At 45.9% G+C, this 23636-nt stretch overlaps 1 protein-coding gene across 3 annotated transcripts in view; it reads right to left on the reverse strand.

The window, feature by feature from the left end:
* Positions 1 to 2315: 2315 nt before the first annotated feature.
* Positions 2316 to 23636, reverse strand: part of lmo3 (LIM domain only 3) — a 37696-nt gene continuing 16375 nt past the window's right edge. For all 3 annotated transcript variants that reach the window (XM_027002164.2, XM_027002163.2, XM_027002162.2), the window contains exons 3-4: positions 8649 to 8774; positions 2316 to 3250 (exon numbers count right to left, since the gene is read on the reverse strand). In XM_027002164.2, the coding sequence (XP_026857965.1) occupies positions 3145 to 3250; positions 8649 to 8774 (232 nt within the window). In that variant the 3' untranslated portion in view covers positions 2316 to 3144. The remainder of the gene's footprint in view (positions 3251 to 8648; positions 8775 to 23636) is intronic.

The following is a 23636-nucleotide window of genomic DNA, read 5'->3' on the forward strand; positions in this document are numbered from 1 at the left end:
CACACAACTTCTTTCTTCCTTTCTTTCATTTCTCTCATTGTCTTTCAGGACTTCAGCAAACGCCCAAGCGAGTAGCAAGGGTCTGATACAATAACAACGGCGTGTTAAATAAGACACCGTGCGCGTCTGTCTCCCTGCCTGATCTGGGGGAGTTGGGGGCTCCGCTGCCTCTCGGAGGACAAAAACGAGCTGATGTAACCGGGCTTTATTCGCAGTCAGGTTGATGTTACAAGGTGAGATGCAACAAATGCACTGCAGAAGCCTGGAACTTTCTTTCCCAATACAGTAGCAGCTTTAAGACTCATAACCGCAGGCAATTCGCAGGGCAACACGTTGTGTTTGCAATGTCTCAAACTAACACTGAGATGTAACAACATTCTTGTAATGATAACACTTAACACAAGTTTGGCCCCTATACACCATAAATACAGTATTAAATTGCATTACGAATGTTTATAGGTTACCGTGTTTGTGAAAAACACAAGACACATCAATACTGCAATGTGGTGACTCAGGTTAATGACAGTCTACACATATTACTGCATAGACTTATTTAAAACAGGAAATATTCACAGTATATAAAGCTAGAAATATTCACTGTATAACTCTTGGATTCAGCAATGTATTGATTTATTATGATGTACGCTGAGAAATGATCAAGTATTTTTCTTGTCTGCATGTTCCTCCAGACCTCCAGACCTCGTGCAGTTCCAGTGCAGTCTCTGTCTCTATTGAGACATTTAACATCTTGAATCTAATCAAAGACATTTTTTTCCTCTGTGTTTCAGGCTAAAGAAATTCAATTAGTTTAATTGGTTACTTATTATGGGCTGTTATGTGACGAGTGTGCCGCTATTGTCAAACTTCACAGGCTACATTCAACTGCCTTCCTAATTAGAGAAAAGAACTTTAATCTCAGTGTTTTACTTGTACAGTAGAGTATCACAGCTTGTCTGGCTTCACTTGTAAATGAAACTACAAAAGGCATTAAATGGCTTGAGTGTGGGCCTCTGTTGGAACCTGTAGAGCTTATTGAGGTTTAGTAAGAAATCAGCTTTCAGCCATTTTAAGGTGTTGCCATTTTCTTCCCACACAATACATTAAAAGCCCTCCGCATTTCAGCTGAAGGCGATTACCACCACTCCTCTATTCAACTGATCCCCCTAAATGCACTCGAGTGCTGACAGATTCCCTGGCAGATCTGTTTCTCCCGCACATACCCCTCGCTTTTCAGTGGAAGGAAGGGGGCAGAGAAAAAAAGAGAGGGTGGCGATTTTTGAGGTGCAATGACAACAAAATGGCTGACGAAAACGATTGCACTTACGATCAATCATAGAGCGGAGAGCACGGCACGGTCCGGCGGCTAGGCTAATGGAGTGGCGGCCGGAGGGGCCTCCACCCGCTCCTCTGCCTCCCCGCTCGAACCCCTGAGTGCGGCACTTAACCCAAATTGCTTCAGTAAACACCCGGTGCTGCGAGTGGGCGTAAGGCTAACGGGAAAACCGTGATGCCGCCTCACCCCCGGCAAGGACGTGTCGTCAGATTGGAGGCTTGAGAACGCAAGAAGAAAAGACCACCAGCACACAACATTAACACAATAGAACTGTATTACGTTTGTGCTTAAAATGATTACAATACAGTATATACACGTGTCCTAAAAATAAACATCTCATGCTGAGTGACACATAAAAAGAAAATCATTATACAATAGCAAGCAAAAAGGAATACTCCCCCCCCCCCCCCCCAGCCTCAAATATGTACAATCACCATTTACAAACAGTTTGTGTTTTCTCTGGGCCTGACCCTCGATTTTAAAAGGTAACTGAAGCATGGCAGAGGGAGGCTGCTTAATCATGGTACAGTAGCGTTTACTTGCACATAGCTAGTAACTGCGAGCCAATCATCTGGCCAAGGCAAAAGCCCCTGGAGCCCGGAATTCGGATGTTACACCAACACCCTACTGGCTTGTGTGGCCCAGCCTGATCTTCAAGTTACCACAGGGGCTGGCCAGCGTGCAGGCCCAGTAACCAGAGAGCTCAAGGTACGAGGCCCAGCGACCGGAGAGTGAATTAATTCAAGTATAAACATGAGAAGGACAAAGCCTCTGTACGATGCGCAATGACAAAAGAAAAACAAACAAACAAACTAATAAATACAGTGTACAAAAGAAGTAAATCAGACCCCGCCCCACCCCAACACATTTATGCCAAATTCCGCAGTAGTCCCAAAAATGATTTAGTGCACGTCCCTTCCCCCGAGACCGCCTCCACATGGCCGGTCACCTCTGGAGGCTGCGTTTTAGTTACAAAGCAGACTTTTTTTTTTTTTTGCAGGACACGGATTATCTTAATAATAAAGTTGCGTCACTGAGTGTAGCCATCCCGGGCAGGTCTGCAGAACCCATGAGTCAGGAGCAGAGAGTCAGAGGGAGGGAGCTGGGTGGTGCCCAGCTGCACAGGGCTACAGGGATGACTGCCTATCAGACTCTTTTTCTCTCTTGCACAGGGAAAAGAGAAGAAAAGTAACAGAAAAGAGAAATAAGGAAACCCACTCAACCTGAGATCGTATGTTGACATGGCTCCCTTGCTGCTGGCTGATGGTACCACACTCATGCCTTTTCGCCAATCAGTGTGCTGATTGTTTTCTCTTGCTTTTTTTTTCTCTTTTTTTGTGGTCCTCAGCCTGTAAAGGGAGTGAAATGGGGGTCACTGTGACTTGGAGAGGGGTCTTGGAGAAGACTGTGGTTGTGTTTTTCAGGGTTGGGTGTTTGTGTGTGTATGTATGTAAGAGAGTGTGAATGTGTGTGTATGTAGCTGAGGTGTTAGGCCTTGGGAGTCAAATATTTCTTTAAGGCCATGGGTTCTTGGGGGTGGGGGAGAGGCAGGGTCATTTCAAAAGAGCCACAGCAATGTCCAAGTACACAGTCACTTTGCTCTTAGGGGGGACTTGTGAAAACCCCCTTCCCACTCACAAAACGTCTCTATGGCTATTCTGTACAGCAGTGCCCAAAAGTGGGCGTTTCTTATGTACATTTTCAAGGACAGGGGCTGGAGAGGATGTTAGTGCTTTTGCTGTCTGATTGTATGTCCCCTTTCAGGTCCTCTCTCAGCTCTCTTCCCCACGTGCGGAGGGGTCGTGCAGGGGTCAGCGGACCTGCGGGGCGTAGCCTTCCTTCATCAGGCCCTCTTCGTAGTCTGTCTGGCACAAGATCATGTTGTTTTTCAGGAAGAATTTGTCTCCCACACAAAACCTGAGAAAGCAGCACAAGACAGGGAGAAGCAATGAGGGAGGGAGGGGGAGAGAGAGAAAGAGAAAGAGAGTGATAGGTTTATTTCATGTGAGTCACAGACAGGATCATCATTAGTGATCGGCTGTGGGCTTCCCACGGCACGGTCAGCGCGGCTTGTTCTCAAGCTGAGGGACTGGGGGAAAGGGAACTCGTCGATGAGTGCCAGCCCACCCCCTCAATGCTGTGTGAGGAGAACTTGACCTGTGGAAAGGCGATGTGTGCGTGTCTGTGTGTGCGCACAGCGTGTGTCTCTGGAATGCATTAGCAGCATGGAGATGCACCTCCACCTGCAGCGGCTACGTAAATAAGGCTCCATTGCAGCCTGACCTGGTCTCCCGCTGCTCACCAGGCCGCTGTCTCACTCAACCTTTTTTAGAGGAGATTATGTTGGCCAGCTGAGAGAGGGACAGAGAAAGAGAGGGAAGGAGGAGAATGGGTGGGACAGAATACATGAAAGAGAGTGAGAATGCCGACTATAAGAGTGCGTGTGAGACAGGCAAGCAGCGAGAGGGAGAGGAGAAAGAGAGATGGGGAAGAAAGAAGAGAATGAAGAGAGCGAGGGAGTGGGGGTGTGAGAGAGAGATGGAAAGAGCACTCTTCTGCTCATTGAAATGTCCTAAGGGCCGCTTATCTTGTTCACAGCGAGAGTTCGACAAGGTCGGACTACGAGTGCGTGCTTCTGTTTACCAGACCCCCCTCCCCAACACCTCTCTCTCACTTGGCATGTCTATATACCTGAGACTCCCCCATTGCCATTTGAAGGGGAAGATTAAAAGACAGGCTCGTTCAGACAGGTGCTTGAGGCTGTACCAGGAGCACAAACAGTGCAGTATGCTTAAATTCCCCCGCGTTCCCATTTGCTTTCAATTCCGAGTTCTTAAACGCAGCCTGTTCGCCGTGCTGCATTGTTTCGGGGGATAGAAAGATCAAGTGAGCGGGGATGCGTTAACCCCTCCGTCTCACAAGCAGTGGATACCTGAATAAATGGCGCCTAATCTCACCCCCACCACCCCGCATCGAAACTTTTGAGAACTTTTCGTGAGTCACAGGTGACAACGATAGGCGGCAGCTGTAGCCATTAGGTGGGATCAAGTATCAACAAGTAATATCCATTCATCCTGCTTGTTGACATGGTGATTAACACAAGGCAGAGTTGGGCTTAATGTAATGGTGTCGTTGGCTCCAATAAAAATGTCCTGTTTAAATGACACATTCTTCCTGGGAATCCATTAGTGTCCGTCTCCTCTGACAGTCTGGCCCTCTCCTCCTCCCTGTACCTCCATCCCTCCCTCCCTCTCTCCCTCTCCCTCTTTCGTTCTCTCTCTCTGCTAATAGGATCCTTCTGTGTTTATTTAAAGCCTGTGTTTTCTGCTGCCTCTTAGACTCGTCACCGCCCCATTTCGTAGCGCCAAATTGTTTCTGCTTGGTGAAATGTCAACAGCGCTTGTGACATCTGTGCACCAATTATGACGAGGATATTGCAGACAGCCCATCAGAGGCAGTGGTAATAAATGCCCTTGTGCTGCCCTGTCTTGCAGCACTTGCAATCATTACAGAGCACCACATGTTCCAGGCCCTGGCGTTACCTTTGGCTTCAGGGGCAGCCTCTCCCTCTGTCTGACTCAGTTCAACTGCCTTAATTTCCTTTAAGTAGTTTTAGTTTTGAGAAATGACATGCAAGTCTGATTTAGAGTTTTTACTGTCAGCAGAGACCAATAGAATTCTCTTTTAAGATTCATTCATTCATTCATTCATTCATTCATTCATTCATTCGCTCTCTCTTCCCCTTCTCCTTCCGTCTCTCCGCAGTTCCCCCTCAGGTCTGACAGTCATGATGAATATGTCTATAGAGACCCATCTAGTTCAAGAGAAGATTCCAAGGCAGTGCACTTAATGATGTATGGCTATGTCTGCGATTTGCCTCGGAGGTCCGTGTTAACTATAGTAGTAACATTTTCTCGACAAAAGAAGAGGCAGCCACTGAATGAGGATCTGTGAGAGCTAGACAGAATGTGAGGTAGCTTGAGGGAATAGAATAGAACAGAATAGAATAGAATCAACAGTTTCATGTAAGTTTTTATTTTTAACCTCACAGTAAACATTCGAAGCCATGTGGCATTACTGTGATCTATCAGAGGTAGGACACAGTTACCTGGGGCTCACAACCCACTGATCTGTCCTGAAGGGCAGTCCTTGAGCAATGTATGATCCAATTTGGCTCCACCAATCTCGCCATCCTGTCCAGCAGGGACAAACACCCATGGAAGTGACCTCCTCACTCCTGGACCCCAGGCTCGGGGCCCCTGCATCTATCCCCTGGGTGCTCGGAATCAGCCGACAGGCTGATCAGCCTGAGCTGGGCCATGTGGAGTGGCTTGATGAGGCCCGGGTGGACGACAGGTTCATCGATTAGCTGCTTGACCAGTGCTGAGCTGTGGCTAAAGGATGGCTAGAATCTGCCAACCTCTAACACACATGCTCAGACACACACACACACACACACACGCGCGCGCGCACGCACATGCACACACACCTATGATGGGCCGGTACTCATTAACTAAGCTGAAGAAATAACACAAAGGCACACGAGTCAAAAAAATGAAAGTTCACATGCGAGTATGAATTCTTCAGTGGACAACGCTGACGATGAATGATAATCTCCTTGTGCTGGGAGACACATAAATCATACCTGAAAATGTGCTATTTTGTGTGACTGACAATCACATTTTGTCCATCTAGCAGCAGGGAGATGGATTTGCTGGAAGCTGAGGTTTTAGCCTGCCTCTTTATTACAATGTCTCTAAATGGCATCCACTCCATCCCTGAGCATAAGAGGCAGTCCAGTTCAGTGCAGGCGGAAATCGGGCTAATCGCTGGCGGTGTGCAACACTCTCTCCTCTCAGCTGTGCTTCTGTGTGGGCTGCAGTGACTAATAAAGCTGCTTCAGAGGAGATGATGTCTGTGTTGACGCTGAGAGGGGGAGGGAGGGAGGGAGCTCTGGTGTGGATATAAGCTTGATTGTGGCCATTTAACCACAGAACACCAATGTTGGGCCTCTCTTGACCCATCCAGGGGGAGAATAATTACATACTGTGAACCCTGCTAACCTCCAATAGTCATCTCTGTGTATCAGAACCTGGCAAAGAGACCATGATGGCCATTTTGTTAGAGAGATTATATGTCTCTATCTTAATAGAAACATATAATGGCCAGGGCTCCCCGCCCCTTATTTTACACAGTCCAATGACACAGCAAAGGCATCAAGATGGAAAAGGACTGCTTATTTTTAAGGTGAAATTCTACAGTTTTTTCTTTTTAATTATTATTTTTATTATTGCCTTATTTTCTACCAATTTCTTTGTAACCAATGCAATCGCTACTTTAGCTGGGTTAATTTCCAGTGCAAATAAGGCCAAGGACCTTCTCTGACCCCAAACTGTGTGTAACAAGTGATTCATCTGTCTCCCTGCTTTAACGGTGCCACATGGTGGTGAACGTTCTGGTCCTGATCACTTCATGGAGCTGTGATGGCTCATTTTCATGGTTGGGGCTCCCAGTTTTGACTCTTCTGTAGCTTTGCCTGCAGAACTAAATGTGGAAAGCAGGCATGGAGTGCAACGCACTGGAAAACCCTGATAAGCAAATCAACATTCAAACCGAATTCGGTACGAGTGCCAGTGGAAACCGATGGGAGTGCACTCCCCCCCCCACCCCCCACCACCACGCGTTCTTTTTTTAAAATATCTACTGCCATCGCAGGCAGTTGACAGAGCCTGCCTGTCCCCACCGATGCTTATCATGGAACATCACAACACTGGAGTGAGCTGATACAGGGGTGAGGCGTGGAAGCGTTACCGTGACAGCAGACTGCTGCAGAGCTTCGCCATTCCCCCATCCGCCTTTCTTTTCGGAGAGGTGCATTAAAAAAAAATTGCGATGCGCTTTCCTCAAAAGCCCTGAAGGGAACAAGAAAGTCGCCCAGTAGTCTCGGGTGGCACGTATGCTTGTGTTTGTCTGTGGAAGTAACGTCTTGTTAGGTTGTTGCCGAATGAATTTGTGCCCAAACAGCTTTTCGGGAGGGGAATATTTTCATATCGCAGCATTGATGGTGCCTTCCCACACATGAGGGTCTGAAGCACAAGACTACTCTGGACTGGCAGCTCCAGAGCTGAGAAATCAGAGGTCTAGAGAAGCTGGAGCAGGTGCAACACTCAGCTCATGTCTCCCGGGGTCTGTGGGGAACAGTGTCACCTGTAAGACCATCCATTTAGGTGACACCCCATGCTTCACTGCTGGCACTGTGACATACAGGCCTTATAACCACCCTTTAAATGTTATTATAAGTATTCCTGTCCCAAAGTGTCAAGAAAGTGTGTGAAAAGTTAAGCCTTAGGGCAAGAAACAACAGCAATTAGTGCTGACACCATGCCATAAATCTTGTCGTGAGGGCGGGCAAAATTGTGATGGGCAGGCGAATGGCGTGAAGAGGCCCCGGCAGGGAGCACGCGGGACTGACGTCGATTTTATTAAACAGTTGATTGGCTGGCCTAATGTAAAAAGAAAGATTTGCCCGAGTCTAAATGGGTTTTAATGGCAGCCTGGCCAGTACACCAGGCTGGGCCCTAGCTGATGGAGATTAGCTGACTTCTTGCATTAGGTGAGCGTGTCTCGCGCAGTGAAGTGAAGTGGCAAGACAATAACCCGGTGCTAATTGTGCGTAACCAGAGCCTGCAATCTGCCCCGCTGATGTGCACTGCTCTTGTGTGTGTGTGTATGGGTGAGTGTGTGTGTTTGTATGTGTGTTGGTGTGAAAAAGAAAGTGAGACAGAGGTATCCATGAATTTTCTTCCATGTGTAAAGGCTCTGGATTCTGTAAGGACTTCACCTTACGAGAGTTCTCTACAATGAGATTACAAATGCCTGTTTTATCTCACTCTTCAAGGAAGGATGAAATAATAAATATCAGGCAAGGGGAAAAATCTAGTTGTGCGTAATAATTCAAATACTGCACACTGGGAGTTCACTGGGATTACTGGCCAGTTTCATACATGAACATGAGTTGCATATGCTGTGTGTGACTCAAACAGTGAAACCGTTTTACAGAACAGACTAAGAATCCAGCAGTGGTCCTCTGCTACTGTGTGCAGGCAGAACCCGTGAGAAAATAGCCTACTTTGCACGGTGGCAGCTAATGATGACATCACGTAACCATAACAATGAGGAGACTGGCAAGCATCACGTACAACTGAGCGGGTCTTCACTTTTATATCTGCCCTGAGACGTGTTGGACAGGCGAGCGGGCTCTGATCGTCACTGCGACCGCTCCCGACGGGCTGGGGCGAGATGCGGCGGTGCCTACCTCTGGTTGCAGAGCTGGCAGGCGAAGCAGTCCAGATGATAGACATTCTCCTTGGCCCTCATGACCATCTCAAACGCTGGGATGAGCTTGCTGCAGGCCGCGCAGTTTCCCGTCACGCCGAACAGCCTGCCGAAACAAGTCAAGGTCAGCGCCCTTTTACCAAGAAAAAAAAGAAGCAACAAATGGAAATGTGGTGGAACGTGGGCCACATGGGGGCTAATTCCCAGTGTCATGGGTTAAACAATCATCATAATAATATGGACTTAGAAAGTGCCCTAAAGGCATGAGAGACGGGTCAAGTGCAATAGAAATATCATGCCGGCGACTAGTGCTGCTGACATGAGCGAGACGAGGTTAGCACCGTGGAGGCCACGCAGCCTCACACTGCCCAGGACAGGCCCTATTCTTTTATTTAGGCTGCTCACAGGGCCACAGAGAGCGAGAGAAAGAGGATTCATTAGGGATGCATTGATGTTACTCCACCATGACCTAGCTTGGGTAAAGGGGGAGGAGGGTGAGAAAGAAAGAGAGAGAGATCTGATAACAAAATCATATAACAAAATAACCTATTAGGCAGACTTCTCCAGGCACTTTTTAGCCATCATTGTTAAAATGATAAAACTGCATGCCACTCTCCGAGCCTGTAAGAGATGGCAATCTGATAAATGATCTCAGGGCCTGGGATATGCAGGGTTGTTTATTAACCTTCAGAAAGCATGTTCCCCATAGGCTCAAATGAAGAAAAAAGAAAGAAAAGAGAAATGAAAGATTGTGCTCTTATGAATAGCTACGGAATTAAGGGCTATTGTCAACACACCTAGAGCGCAGGCGAGGCTATCTCCCGCAGCGGTCCAGGGAAATGAGGAAGAGCAAACGAGGTTTCAGCCATTGGTTTGATACCAATGTAATTAAAAGAATTATGCCTTTCCCTTTGAGCTTTCTAAATATAGATGCATTCGCCCCCCCCCCCTCCGCCCCCCCTTCTGCTGCATTCAGGCCATGGCATGAAACAGATCATTTCTTTACTTCAACCAAGACTGCAATTGATCTGAAATATCTTATATGTATATAAAAGGACACAAATGATTGATTATGTGATAAAATGCCTATTCTGACAGCCACACACAGGGAGAGATGCACCTACATATGATTATGATGAATTAAAACAGGAAAAGAGTCAGACGTGCTTCTAAGGTTGCAAAAAAAGAAACTCCTTGAAAAATGCTGCCAAGATGATTTGTTTTAGGCAGAGAAAACATTTTGTTTCACCTGATGAATGACAAACGATACCCATATGAAAAAGTGATGCCTGAAGCTCTTTGTGCCATGTTGCATTTTTACTATGCGTTCTGCGAGCTTCACCTTCCCAGTCTCCTGCAAATGCAAACGGGGTCCACACCTTCAACTGGGCCTGTCACGCTACTTGGGTTTGAGCAAGTGCGCCCAGAGGTCTGGTCTTTGCAAATACATGAAGCTTCCCATAACCCCCTCTCCCAGAGTGAGGGACAAGCCTGCATTTATCTGCCTGCTGTCTCTCAGGGGATCATCGTGGTGGAGTTGCACTATGAACAGCATGGTAGAGTAATGGAGTAAAACACACTGGTATGAACAATTCAGGTCATCAACTGCTTTAGAACCCATCTGGCAAACTGCCGCCTTTCAATACTGCTGACTGTTCGTATGAAATGGCATATAAGACGTTATGATGTTAGGAAGACTCGTACACCATTTTACAGTTTGAATCAGACACAGACTATGGCAGCTGTGAAGCCAGAGATAGGAAACTCATATGTGTTATTCAGCATTTCTACAAGAAGTGAATAGCAAACGTGAAGACGTTAACCAAATGAATTTGCACAAAATGTCTCTGAATGTTGTGTCAAGGGCCCTGCTGATTTCATTTGAATTTTTCCCTGATTCTGTTTTTTCCCCCCCCCCCAACTTATTTTCTGTGATTTGCCTGAATTCATTTTTGCCCTCTATTAGCTACATAAATATTTAAGTAGCGGTTGAGAACACTTGTATAAAATTGCATAATTTCTTTAGTTTATTATTCTGTAGTGCTTCATGTTAGTAATGTGTATGTAAAACTATTCCAAAAATTAAGGTAAATTAAATACATTCACATATATGTCACTTGAAGGATACACTGGAGGAGTGGGACGATGAGGCATACACTATCATACAACACTCCTGCACATCAGTACTTACAAAACATTTATTACATTTATTATTTATTAAGGTCGATGTGATGTTGTGCGACTAAAATAATGATAAAATAATACTGTTAGCAGAAACTCTCATCGTAATTGAACTAAAAATGCTTCAAACCTAAAATAGTCGAACTGAAACGAAGTGCACTTGTCAGGGCTTAAATAACTGCAGAGAGTGCGAGTTTTCATTTCTAGCCCTTATGCTTTGAAATATCTATTATGAAACAGGCACATATTCCTTATTTAGTCTAATACTTTCATCTGAGAGACACTTTTCCATTAGAGTGCATCATGGCCAGGTACTTGATTTTTCTTGGTGAGGGACTCTTTCGTCAGTCGAGATGCTTTATTTAGCCTACAAAAGCTTCTCCCGCTGCAGGCCGAGCACACCAGAAAGTAAATGCGAGACAGTTCGCTCTGACATCTTTGATACGGGACAGTAACTGGGATACTGGTCTGCACCAAAGTTTGCTGATCCTGCGGAATTTTACAGCCTGTTCATTAACAGAAGAAGCATCACTGAGAGCAACACTATAAAGACAAACTAGAAGCCCAGTGTACTAAAACTACGGCAAGAATTATGCCTGTACTCCAGCTGCAAGGCCAGTACCTGATCTATGGTGTATGACAAGTTTGAGAAGAAACTGCGAATTTGCGCTGAAGCTCTAAGTGTCTATGCCCCTGTGGGTTTCTTTCACCCTTATTCTGTTTTCTCTCCTGAATATATATATATATATATATATATATATATATATATATATATATATATATATTCCAAGTGCGAGAATATATAAAAAAAAACTTGGCACACCTCTATCACAATGTGTACAATGGAGGAGTGGAATGTCCAGGTATAAGGTTTCACAGAAAACACCTGTACATCAGCATTCACACAACCTTTACTGGTTGTACTGACTTATTGCAGGTTTGCCTACCTAGCCTACTGGAACTCAAACATGCTGCCAAGTGATTTGTGTGTGGGTTAGGCTGCTGTCACACGCAGCCATGCAACTTCTTCCCTTCTGAATCTCTCAATAAGTAAAATGCTTTTGCTTAAGTTAGACGTGTGAAAGATCATTAGGCACTTAATGTACTGAAATGCATCACAATTCCACGCAGTGCCACATTTATATGTAAATTCCATTTTTATGTGTAAATTCTATGAAATCCACCACAATTCCATATGAAAGTGTGAATCCACAAGGCCCTATATGTGCATACGGCAGAAAGGAAACCCAGCAGGCAAGTGTCCCAGGTAATCCACCTACACGTACTCAGAGCATGCACACGGCCTTGTGCATGTGGACATTTACAGCTTGCCACTATCTAAACCTATGTACTTTAAGAAATCACCATGCTACCACTCAAAAAATTATAGATGACATGATTGAATGTCCAGATCCTAGAAGTGTCCAGTGCTTAGGGATGTCACACAGAAGTAGTACTACTGCACAGCCACAAGACCCATCAACCAGGCTAACATACGACACCTTGTCCATAAAAACTCCTATGTTAGAATGCTATGTCGATTATAGTTAAGCATTCAGTACAATAATATGTGGAGAACTTGTCATAAACCTCAGCAAGAGCTCAGAGAAGGAGACTTCTGTATCTCTCCCTGCACCTGGCTGCTGGACTTTCTGACAGGCTGACCAAGGAAGCGAGGGCGAGAAGCACATCTTCAGAAGTGCTTAGTCTGACTCTTGTTGCCCTGAGAGTCATGTCCGATGCCAAGATTACACTTCTCGTACACTCAACTGCACAGATACAAAAATTAACAGTTATAACATCAAATTCAAAGATCATGACACTAGTCAAAGTGTTAAATAACAACAAGTAATCAGTTTACAAGTAATCAGTAATCAGATTACAAGTAATCAGTAATCAGTTATTGGGGCGATGCTGATGAGTTACTGAGGTGTAATCAAAACAGGTAAGTGCCAGTGTCTCAGACCCAGTTTAAAACTGCTTAGACTAAGATGATTTTCCACTGGGCCTCCACCATTAGCAGGTCAGTCCAAGCTAAATAAAGAGGCTGAATCCATGTACAGGAAACCAGCCTTAAATGTCTTAAAAACAGAACCACACTCTGTGCTTTGGGGAAATAACCACAGTCATGTAGTGATTCAGAGAGATGGAGCTTCAGTACTTCAGTAAACATCACTATCAAACTCAGCTTGTGCGCCATCTTAACAATGCAAGCCAAGCTGCCACACTCACAGAGTACATGTCCGAGTTTTGTATGCTGGCTCTATATACTATGTTATTTACTGCCTTGAGGACATTTGGCAAGCATGAATTCCATTTTATCTGTACATGTACTGGTTACATATAACAAATAAACCTTGAGATTGAAACTGAAACCTTTAAAACAGAAAGCAAACTGCTTTTTAGGGATCACACACGATTAAGTAAGAAATCTATCGCATATAGACATGTATGTTACATCTATGTTACATCCATATGTTACATCCCATAAGAACAGACACCAGAAGTGTGCAAAGAAAATGCATGGAATTGACCTTGAAAGTCCTTGACGGGCTTCCCGTAGGGAAGAGCCTTGTCTTCTAAGGCTGCTCCAGGATCAAGCAATGGAACATCTCTGTGTACACTGCAGCTCTTTTGGGGATACACTTCTCAACTTCTCTTCAAGCACGTAGTACTCTGGGCTGCTGATTTCGGTTCGAGTTCTTTCAGAGCCTGACAACTTCAACACACTCAACTATTTCTAGAGTTTCAGAAAAGGCTCGACTTTCAGCTTATGAATAAAGCAGAAGACCCTTGAGTCCTAATGCCTCACAGAAACTCAGCCTCAACTGTATGCTCTGTAGTTCCAAATGCACTATAAGGACTCAGTTATTTAAACCCACTGATTTATAGGTAGAAGACATGGCTGAGAGGAACTCTTCCACACTGCATGGGTTTTGCTGGAACTTCAACTTCAGATAGCTATATTATTTGCTGGGAAAAACAACAACAAAACCCAAGAACATTCAGGAAAGTGTTATAAATGTGGATTAAAGAAACGTTTGGCATTATTTGTCTAGTGATGTTGAATCAGGTAGTTGATTCTCAGGATTGCAAGTGATGGCAAAGTAAAAAGCTGATCTGCACATCCTTAGCACAGTACAATCTACACATCAAACACTCTACTGAGAGCGTTTCAAACGCCGTTCCACAGACGTTCCAAGTTCTGCTTTTATAATAAAGTAGAGAGAACCATATTAGAGATGGTGGTGGTGCAACCAATACTGACATCTCCTGAGGTAGCCCTGCTCCTCCACCAGGCAGGAGTTGAAGGGGGAGGGGGAGATGGATGGAGCCCTGCCTGCCACTTCTCTTTCCCTGCTCCGCCAGTTTGATGCCACAGGCGCTAATGGCTCTCAGGGGAGGAGGCGAATTAAGCGTGCTTGGCTGGTAATGAATTCAGAAGGCACATGCTCTCTATGTGCAGCCTCTGAGAGGCCTGGGAGTTCAGAGTGCAAAACAGGTTAGCCTGCACCATTTCAACTGTTGGCTTCAAGAGCATGTTTGTGACAGAAGCAGAGTGACAACCAGTGATGATGGCATTCGTGGTCTTTTCTGGGCAGATGAGTTTGGTCAGGAACTGCGCAGGATCTTGGGGACATTGCACTCTCTGTGCGCAAAGGTTTCACACAGAAACGTAGATTTGGAATATTTAAAAAGGCTGAAGGGACAACACAATTCCAAATGAAAAATTCATGGCAGGTCACATGAGCAATCAGCAGTGCTTTACTGGAGATAAATGCGGTGGAGGTACATGGCGCCACCTCATGGCTCAGTGGTACCTATTTGATGAAAAAGAAACAGACACCAATTAAATTATTCCACAAGGCTTTAGCCCAGTGGTCGCACAGGCGAAATCCAGGCACTCAGCTAGCCTGTAATCATTAGAAAGACCCCATTGGAAAATGTACAAGTAGTATCACCTCAACACTCTCTACAAAATTCTTATAATTTACTGATTGTCAAATGCAAACGAGGGTCTATTGTCATCATGATATGCAATCAAAAGGGATTCAAAAAGGCAAGGGGAAAAAGCTAGCTGCAATAACCTGCTTTCAGTGATATGTTATGACCTGAAACATTTCATCTGGGTTCGTTAAGCTTACAGGTTTGTATGCTTGGGCATTCTCTAACTATCAAGGGCAACAAATTAAGCTTTCTTCATTTAAAACAAATTATTACTTTCTTTCAGGGCTAATAATTATTTTTTCTTTAAAGGGAAACAAGAAAGAGTGATAACTCCACCACTTCCAGAGCCATTTGAAATTCTGACAGAGGCTCCCTCTCCCTCCATCCTCCTCTCTCCCTCTCCTTCTATCCTCCTCTCCCTCCATCCTCCTCTCCCCTCTCCACATCCTCTACTCCCTCTCTCTCCATCCTCTCCTTCCTCTCCCTCTATTTTCTCCTTCCCCTGTGCCGCCCCTGCCGCTTCAATTGCTCTGGCCCTGGCGTGCATTCATCAGCTGCCGAATTAGAATTTGTTTCCTCACAAACCATTGATCATCGGCCTATTACCAGGCAAATGACAGTTAATTACCCACTACATTAACCACCGGGACCTGGGGACTGGCTCCCCGTGCCATCAGTCAACATGATGAATGTGGCAAGTTCAGTAATGCACGGCCGTTCCCTCCGTCCGCCTGCCACGCTGAGAGCAACCCCTGGATCTCACTTCCCAGCACCCAGGGAAAATCTATGGCAATCTGCATAATTACAGGCTCAGGGTTAAATAACAGACAAATGATTTGTTGCGTCTAGAGTAGCAAGCGCCCCGCACTAGCATGTTCTCGCGGCCCGTGCCGGCGCGAGCTTTTAAACGGTGGCGTTTAGCGGGTGGTAGGTGGGGTGGGGATAGGGACAGCGAGCTGCAGCCAGTTGGAGCATCTGAAAGAGCTGGAGTGGGGGTGGGGGTAGGCGGTGGTGTCAGTGCTGGGAGACGAGAGACTGGGCAGGGCTGGCAGATGTGATCAGACGTGTGCTTTCTTCAATTTACACCCTCCTGCATGTGCGATTTCCCAAAGATTAAACAACTCTTGGGGCAAAATTATTTCAATTAGGGCGGCCGTGACCTGGGAATTGTCTGCGGGATAAGATTTCCCTCTTGAGTGCCCTGCCTTGCCTGGCTGCTGGCTGGATCAGTTCTAATCTGCACCTGGACTCTGATATCCTAATGATGAATTATGGGCCCTTCTCTCTGCCTCTTGCTGCTGCGCTGCAGCCGGAGCAGTTCTCCCCACCTGACTGTCAGTCTGCACAGGCTGAGGTGGGGGATCACAGCTAATCGCCCAGAAAACGCCCGCGCACATGTTTCAGACTCATGAGCATCTCATGACCACCTCTCACTTATTAGGCTTCATATCCTCTCCCTTTTCAATGTCTCTCTCTCAGCCTCTCCCCGTCTCCTTCTCTCTCTGTCTCCCTCCCTCGTCCTGTGTCCCTCCCTCTCCCTCCCTCGCTGCGTCGCTTTTCTGGACATCAGAACCATGCAGCACGCACAACTCAGTAGTCGAGTCACGAGATCTAATGCACAGAAACTTGCCTGCTAAAAAGGGTAATTGTTTCCTGACAGTAAAGGTTACGGGTTCTGTTTGCATCTACAATGTAATTAATTGTAAACAGTCTTGTAGGAAGAAAACAACTTCAGAAAATGACTACATTATAAGGGCGATAAAACATAGATGAGCAAATATCAGATAAGACGGCAGCTTAAATTGCCTACAAAAGGAATAAGGGAGGCCAAACATTTGCATTTGAGTGTATGAACACAGACAGAATGGAAAAGGCAATTCCTTTTTTAGTGACTCTTTCAACTGAAAATTGCAGGGAAACAAAGAAAAAAAAACATAATTATGCCCTCACTAAATACTACCATCCAAAAGGCTGCAGGGCCTATCAGTGCTGAAATTTGGCTGCAGCATGCAGGGACTCGGAGGGCATTTTGAAGAGGGTGTAATGAAAGTTTTCAGCCCCCGCAGGGCCCAGATGTGCACTTCGATAGGCACTTGTCGGTGCCAACCCACCTGCAGCCGCGAGCTGGCCGCCAGGGTAGCCCCAGCTAGGCCTGCAATTATCTGCACCAAACACGTGCAGTCCCACGAGTCGGTGCTCTTCACAGCTAATTAAGCTAGTCTCAACTGGAGGGGACTGTCCAAAAACATAATGTGTTCAGTCCGCTGATCTTGAAGCCGTTTACTTGGAAAGGAAATACCAACGTTGTGATCTTTTGCTACAGCAATGGAAATGCAATGATGGACAGAACCACTGGTGGCGTGGAGAGCTTCTAAATGGATATAGTCAAAATGCAGACTTACTGCGGCCGTGGGGCAGTGTTGATGCCAGCATGAATGGATTCCTTTTCTGATATATATCATGCTTTAGATATGTACTCAAAGAAAATTTACAAGTGCAAGATGAATTTAGTGAATGATAGGGATCAATAAAACACTTCTGAGCATGCCGGATGCTCCGAAACGATTTCGTTTTTCCAAGAGCAACTTTCAACCTCTGCTACCGCCCCGTATTCTTCCTGAAAGACTACTCCAAAGATGAATGCCGTTCAAGTATAAAGGACGCTCGTGTTGCACTTAAGAAGTTCAAAAGGCTTTTTCTCTTTTTAGCACATATGCTAAAATATCCATCTGTTAAGACAAACAGAGCATCTTTTCATCTGCTCATGGCAGACTCCATTTCATTACAACTTGTCAAGGACTAAAAAGGGGAAACAATAACGTCCTACCCTTGACCCGTCGAATGAGTACCTGACCTTTCCATCACGACAATTTAGTGAGGAGGAAAAACAGAGGATTAAGTATTTGCACTTCTACTTCAGATTCGATTGATGGTGATTACACATGCCCATTCTGACCTGCCTGCATTTCCAGATTACATGTGAAAAGCCCAATTTAATTACAGGAAGTCAAGAACACACGCATTTGCAAGAATGGGCATTATTGGCGAGGTAATTGCCAGACATGTGAAGTGAATTGTAGTGCAGAGAGGTTAATGGTGGCCAGGCTCCTCCACCTCCCACCCCCCAAGCACAACATAGTAATTACGAGACGCCTTCAGAGCTTTTAACATCTCTGTGTCATTCCATGACAAAACAGGGGCTAGCAGAAATGTCACTTTTTTGTGCTATGGCTTTTTAGGGGTTTTTTCATGGTAAAGGGACTTTGCGGTAAACTTCATTTAAATAACAATATCTACAACAATGATTGGCTGTGTAAGCCTTTGAAATGTCACATAAAAATGTGCAAATGGAAGCTAGCAAAAAAAAGAAAAAAAGAAAAAAAGAAAAAAGGAAAGAAACGGAATTGTTAAAACAGGTCCTTAGTGGAACATTCATGTCATGAACACAGACAACAGATGCATCCATTCTAAGCAGGAGATGTACAACAGAGCAAGATGCACATTGCTCCCTGCATGCAACATACAGCTTTCTCCATATGCTGATGCATCATGTATCACATTTACACTCAAGGGATTGTGTTTACATTTCCAGCCTTGTGTAGAGGTTTAGGAGTGCAGGGTGGATATGCTGCGGTTATGACCACGCTGAGCGCAAATGGCTTCGAAAAATTCACTCTTCGTCTTCGGACTGACCGGCAAAACAGACAAGTCTGTCCATCTCGGTTACGATTGTGCTCAAGAGTGTCACTGTGTTGGAGAGAATCACTGTGCCGTGATTCAAAAGAAAGAAACTTAAATGTTAAAGCAGGCAGGGATCAGATGAGTCATAAAATGCACTGATCTAAGATGAGCATGATGTAAAGCTGTGCTGCTGCAGAGGCCATCCGAGACCAGACAGAGGCTGAAATCCCCACCGCACTCGGACTCATGAGCAAACCCCCCTGTTCACATCTGATCTGGGGGAAAAACCCAGACTTGAAAACCCACCTGATTAACTTCCCTCCCCTTTTCATATCATGAATATGAGAATTAAGAAATATTTAATGCATGTTTTTAATTAAATGAAATTCTAAATAGGACCCCACTTTCAGCTTGGAGGGTGTTTTTTCACAGACATAATGACTGAAATGTTTTAATCACTGATAAAATACAGATTTCTCAAGAATTCCCAGTGCTGGCTGAAAGGAAAATCCACCTTAATGTTCTTCAGACTAAAAGTAATTAGTCGAATAAAGATAAAGCCAAATGAACTCATGATCAATACGCTCTTTCCTCCCGCCCTCATTTAAAAATCAAATTAATTATCCACCCCCACCCCCCACCCCCCATCCCCAAACCACGCTGGTATCAAAAGCCTTCTCTGCTTTGTGCCAGGGACATATGGGGATCACAGAAATGCGTGGCAGAAAGCGGCACTTCGTTTCGCTGGGTGTGATGTCTCTTTATTACTTCGATGTGTGGTGGAGAGGAAGGAATCAAGGAGAATGATCTCACCACCCATGCCTAACAATGGTGGAGTCTCTAATGAATGGACTAAGAGCAGCCAATTATTTTAATGAGAGTACACAAAAGCCTCGGGCTCGATCAAATCCAAATATCTGGAGCTGTTCAGATGTGGGGACGCAGAGGCCTGCGCTAACTTTGACTCGGGGAGAAATGGACAAAACTGTTTCATTACGCCATGCCCTTTCCTCGCACAGGAAAAATAACTGCTTTCAGCACAAATCTAATTACAGACAAAGACAATGGTTCCTACAAACTGTGGAGCAACACGGTAATCTGAACTATTACTCATAGGCGACAGAAGGAAAACGTATCACATAGAGATGCAGACGGAGGCTAAACTTGTCTGGATTAAAGTGTGCCTTTGCTGACACCTTAGAAATGCATTTACGGTTGCAGGACATCAAATTCTATTCCATGCTGGAACAGTGTCAGGTTGACTCTCTTATTCCTGGGAGCTGCTGAAGTAGCAGTGATAGCATTTAGCATGCACGCTGGTGAGATAGCATTAGCTTCCTCTCTGTGCGAGGCTGAGCTGCATGGTGAAGGCAGGGCTGTGTGCGCGTGATCCATCGCTGCATGCAGACCCCATGCAAACGAGAAGCCACTGGGCCCAGCGCACGCTCACCCACGCACGCCCACACACCCATGCGCTGGCGATTCCTTTTGATTGCCTCTTTAGCATTTGAGAGAGATTAAAAGCGTATGGAAAAGTGGCTGAGTTTCAGTGCAATCAATGCTGCAGCAGCACCGACAGAGGCTGCCTCATCTCTCTCTCCCTCACACTCACTCTCTCTCTCTCTCTCACACACACACACACACACACACGCGCACACACACACACACACACACACACACGCACACACACGGAGCTAGATTAATCCCATGCCCTTATTTCCCCATGCTCAGATAGGCATTTAATGAAGAGGCTGGGTGTGATTTTAGGACTGCATCGATTACTTACAGCTCCACGCCATTACCCCACCCCCCACCCACCAGAGCTCTCCACACAGCAGAAAAGTCTTAACACCAAGTGTACAGGGGAATAATACCTGACATATATTTAGTAAAATAAACAATAACTTGGAGACATCTACACTCCGTCCAGCACTGCGCACACGTCAGTGGAGACACTCGCGGTTTGATCCTCTGAAACAGCAGTAACTGATGACATCAGCATTTGCACAGGAAGTGGAGGTACCTGTCAAGCAGTGTGGGGCATGTTGTCAGGTAAAGTAATAAAGCTGTTAATTCCTTCGGTGAGACGGGCTTGTTTGTGGCTGCGCCTGGGCCAAGGGCAAAGCCAGAGAGGCTCATTTGCATTCGTCTCTCTCTATTGGTTCCCTCATGAATAAATCAGACTGTTAAAATGGCTGCATTTACATCTCATTTTACACAAGTACAGTTGAGTGACTGGCCTAGATGGGGCTCACTTATGCAATTTGAGAGAAAAGAAATCTGCAGTTCCTTTCATGTTCATCGTGCACTGCTCACAATGCAGCATGTACAGCATCCGATGGCAAGTGAGGTTCAGCTAATACCTTCTTTGGGAAAGGTGCGATCATTCGAAGTCTTACTCCCTGTGGTTTTTCTTGGGCTTCTGAAAATGTGGCTGAGTTAGTAGCAACCTGCAGCTAGTGCGACAGAAAGTGGCTACAGCCTCTACCTCCAGGCTGAGCCGCGCTCTGCTGGGCTCAATATAAGCATGTGTACTGATGCTTTATCCACGGCAAAATAACCCTGAGCGTGTGGCCGTGGGAGAGATCTCAGGAACCACAGAGCATCCAGCGGTGTCTCGCAGTTCCGCTAGGCCGCACACTAATTGAGAAGTCACTCAGGGGTTCAGGATCGGGAAAGGGAGGGGGAATGCTGCACTCCCTATCCAAATCAAGCTCTTGTAAAATGGGCCTGACATGGACCAATCACCATCTGGTGGTTTCTCTGCCCCATCACCATGAGAATAGCTGTGGCCTTCACTCTCCCATCCAGCCCCATTTCATCTCCTGGAAAGGCTTATCACGCCGGGGGCGGGGCTTTTGGGAGGCGGGGCCGAGGGGGCTGCAGAAGACCCTCTCTCTCTAATACTGTTGGCTAATTGCTGGTGAGCAACGGCGACGGCTGTGGCGAAGCGCTGATGAGGTCAGCCAAGCTGCCAGTCACAGGCAGACACGGACGGATGGGCTCAGAATCCCAGAGTGGACTTCGTTAGAACAGCAGGCTCAACCTGGTAACGCATGCATAATGCTAGAGACACCTACAGCAGGCAGGGTCTAATGAAGGGGGTGCGGGGGCCAGACCTGTGGACTAGAATCTAATGTAGCTCCAACCAAATAACAATATTTCACTTAATCACTTTTCTGCAGCTAGGTATTGTTTAGGTATTGTTAAAAAAATGGGGCATTCACATTCTCCAGAACCCAAATGAGCTTTGCAGATCTCATATTTCCACTGATACCAGTACTAAAAAGCAAAGTGCTTCTCCCTAGACCACTGTGTGCTCTTCAGCCTGATGTAATGGGATCACAGTCTTACTGCCTTACACTCTTATACACTGCTGGTGAAGGCCAGTAGGCAGTCAGGCAGAGCTGGCTCTCGTGCACATACCTCCAAACAGGGGTTCTCCCAGCTGACCGCTGCACTGCTCCCCAGAGCACCTCACCAGGCTAAATGAACCTTGGGTAGTCACTTTTGATCACGCAAAAGCCAAAATGTTTTTGTTTCACTGCGAAAGATTTAAACTTGCTTTGTCCAAAACGGAACCCTGCTGTAAGAAGCAACTTCCCTTGCCTCTCCCTTGGGAATGGGGGATCTGTTTCTGTCTCACTTCCTGGGTTGCGTGTGTTGTTCACAGGTGAGAGGAGAGCAGGGCTGGATGCACTGCATTGCTCAGAGGCTGAGCTGCGGGCTTTCTGGATGGCTCCCGTTTCTTGAGCCAAGATGGCGGCGGGCTTCCAGTGCCCAGAAAGCCAAAACCAATCGGTGTCTGCCAAAGCTGTGGGGTGGACGGTGTGAGGGGACGGTGGGACGGCCACATATCTGCGTGTGTCAAACGGCAAGGCTGGTTATCACACTCTCACATGCCGGCAGAGGAGAGATGCCAGCCAAGTGTGCGACAGCACCTTGCCCCCCCCCCACGCCCCAGCTGGGCCAGGCTCCACCAGGGCTCAGGAAAAAATACGCAGCCGCTGATTTTCAATTAGCATGTGCAGGGCGTGGACTTGCAGCAGCTGAAACCATAACATATTAAGCCCCTAGATCTGAGTGGCGCGTGATCTCTAAGACAAAAATGTGATTGGGGTCTTTTTATAATACAACAGTGACTCCATACGCTCTGAAGACAACCTCTTTTGAGAGCATCTGAAACTCTGAACAAAGACAAAAGCGGAGGCTTTGAAAAAGCAATCAAACCCTGTTGGCTGCTCCATTGTTAATGCAAATTAAATTTGATCACAGTGACAAAACGTGAGCGGCAGACAAGTCTCCATGCTGAAAATCAGTGCACTTTAAAAATACGCTCTTGATCCTCTTCAAAGATTCGTCACTGGCTCCAGATAAGACCTGGCTGGTATTCCTGAACCACACCTCAGACTTCATCCGGAAAGCCTGGTGGATCATGGCCAAGGCCGGAAGCTGTGAGGAGCGAACCGGCGGTAATATATGCATGGAAATGACCTGCAGCAATGCTCACAAAGAGGGGCCCGGAAAGGTCAAACAGCCTCCAAACTGTGCTCAAGTTTAATTAAAAAGACAAAGAAGAGTGTAATTTCCATACGGCCGGCCCAGATTACAGCCCTTCGTTTGGGGGAGCTGGGGCCAGGCTCTTTCGGGAAGCTCCGGGACCCTCTCCCAGAAGGCTGTGCGCCATCTTTCCTGTCCCTTTGATGTCAATATAGACCATTTATTAAGGGCGTAAAGGTTAATCTCTGAGGAGCGAGGATATCAAATGGTTTGGAGGGCAAGAAAAAGGAATTGGCAAGAATGTCTGCCAGTGAAAGTTAAATTTAGTCTGTCGGAGAGCAGAAATGATCAACCCTCGCAGCCTAGTCAGCAGGTGCTTGATTTAATTTCCTCATTAAGACTGCTGCAGTTTCTGGAAACTAATGTATGTATATGAGGAAGAAAATTAAGGGTAAAAATTAGGGGAAAAGAATGAATGTTCTTAATATTCTTAATGTCTGTGAGAATGTTCTCGACGTCAGAATTGGTATTGCTATGACAACTACCATCTGAAGCAGTGCTTAGTGTAAGACGTATGATGGACTCCGCTTGATATAATTTCACAAAAAGAGATTAAGAAACAGAAAATCTAACAGGCATGAATTTCATTGCTGTCATC

The sequence above is a fragment of the Electrophorus electricus genome, chromosome 7, assembly GCF_013358815.1.
Source record: "Electrophorus electricus isolate fEleEle1 chromosome 7, fEleEle1.pri, whole genome shotgun sequence".
NCBI lineage: Eukaryota > Metazoa > Chordata > Actinopteri > Gymnotiformes > Gymnotidae > Electrophorus > Electrophorus electricus.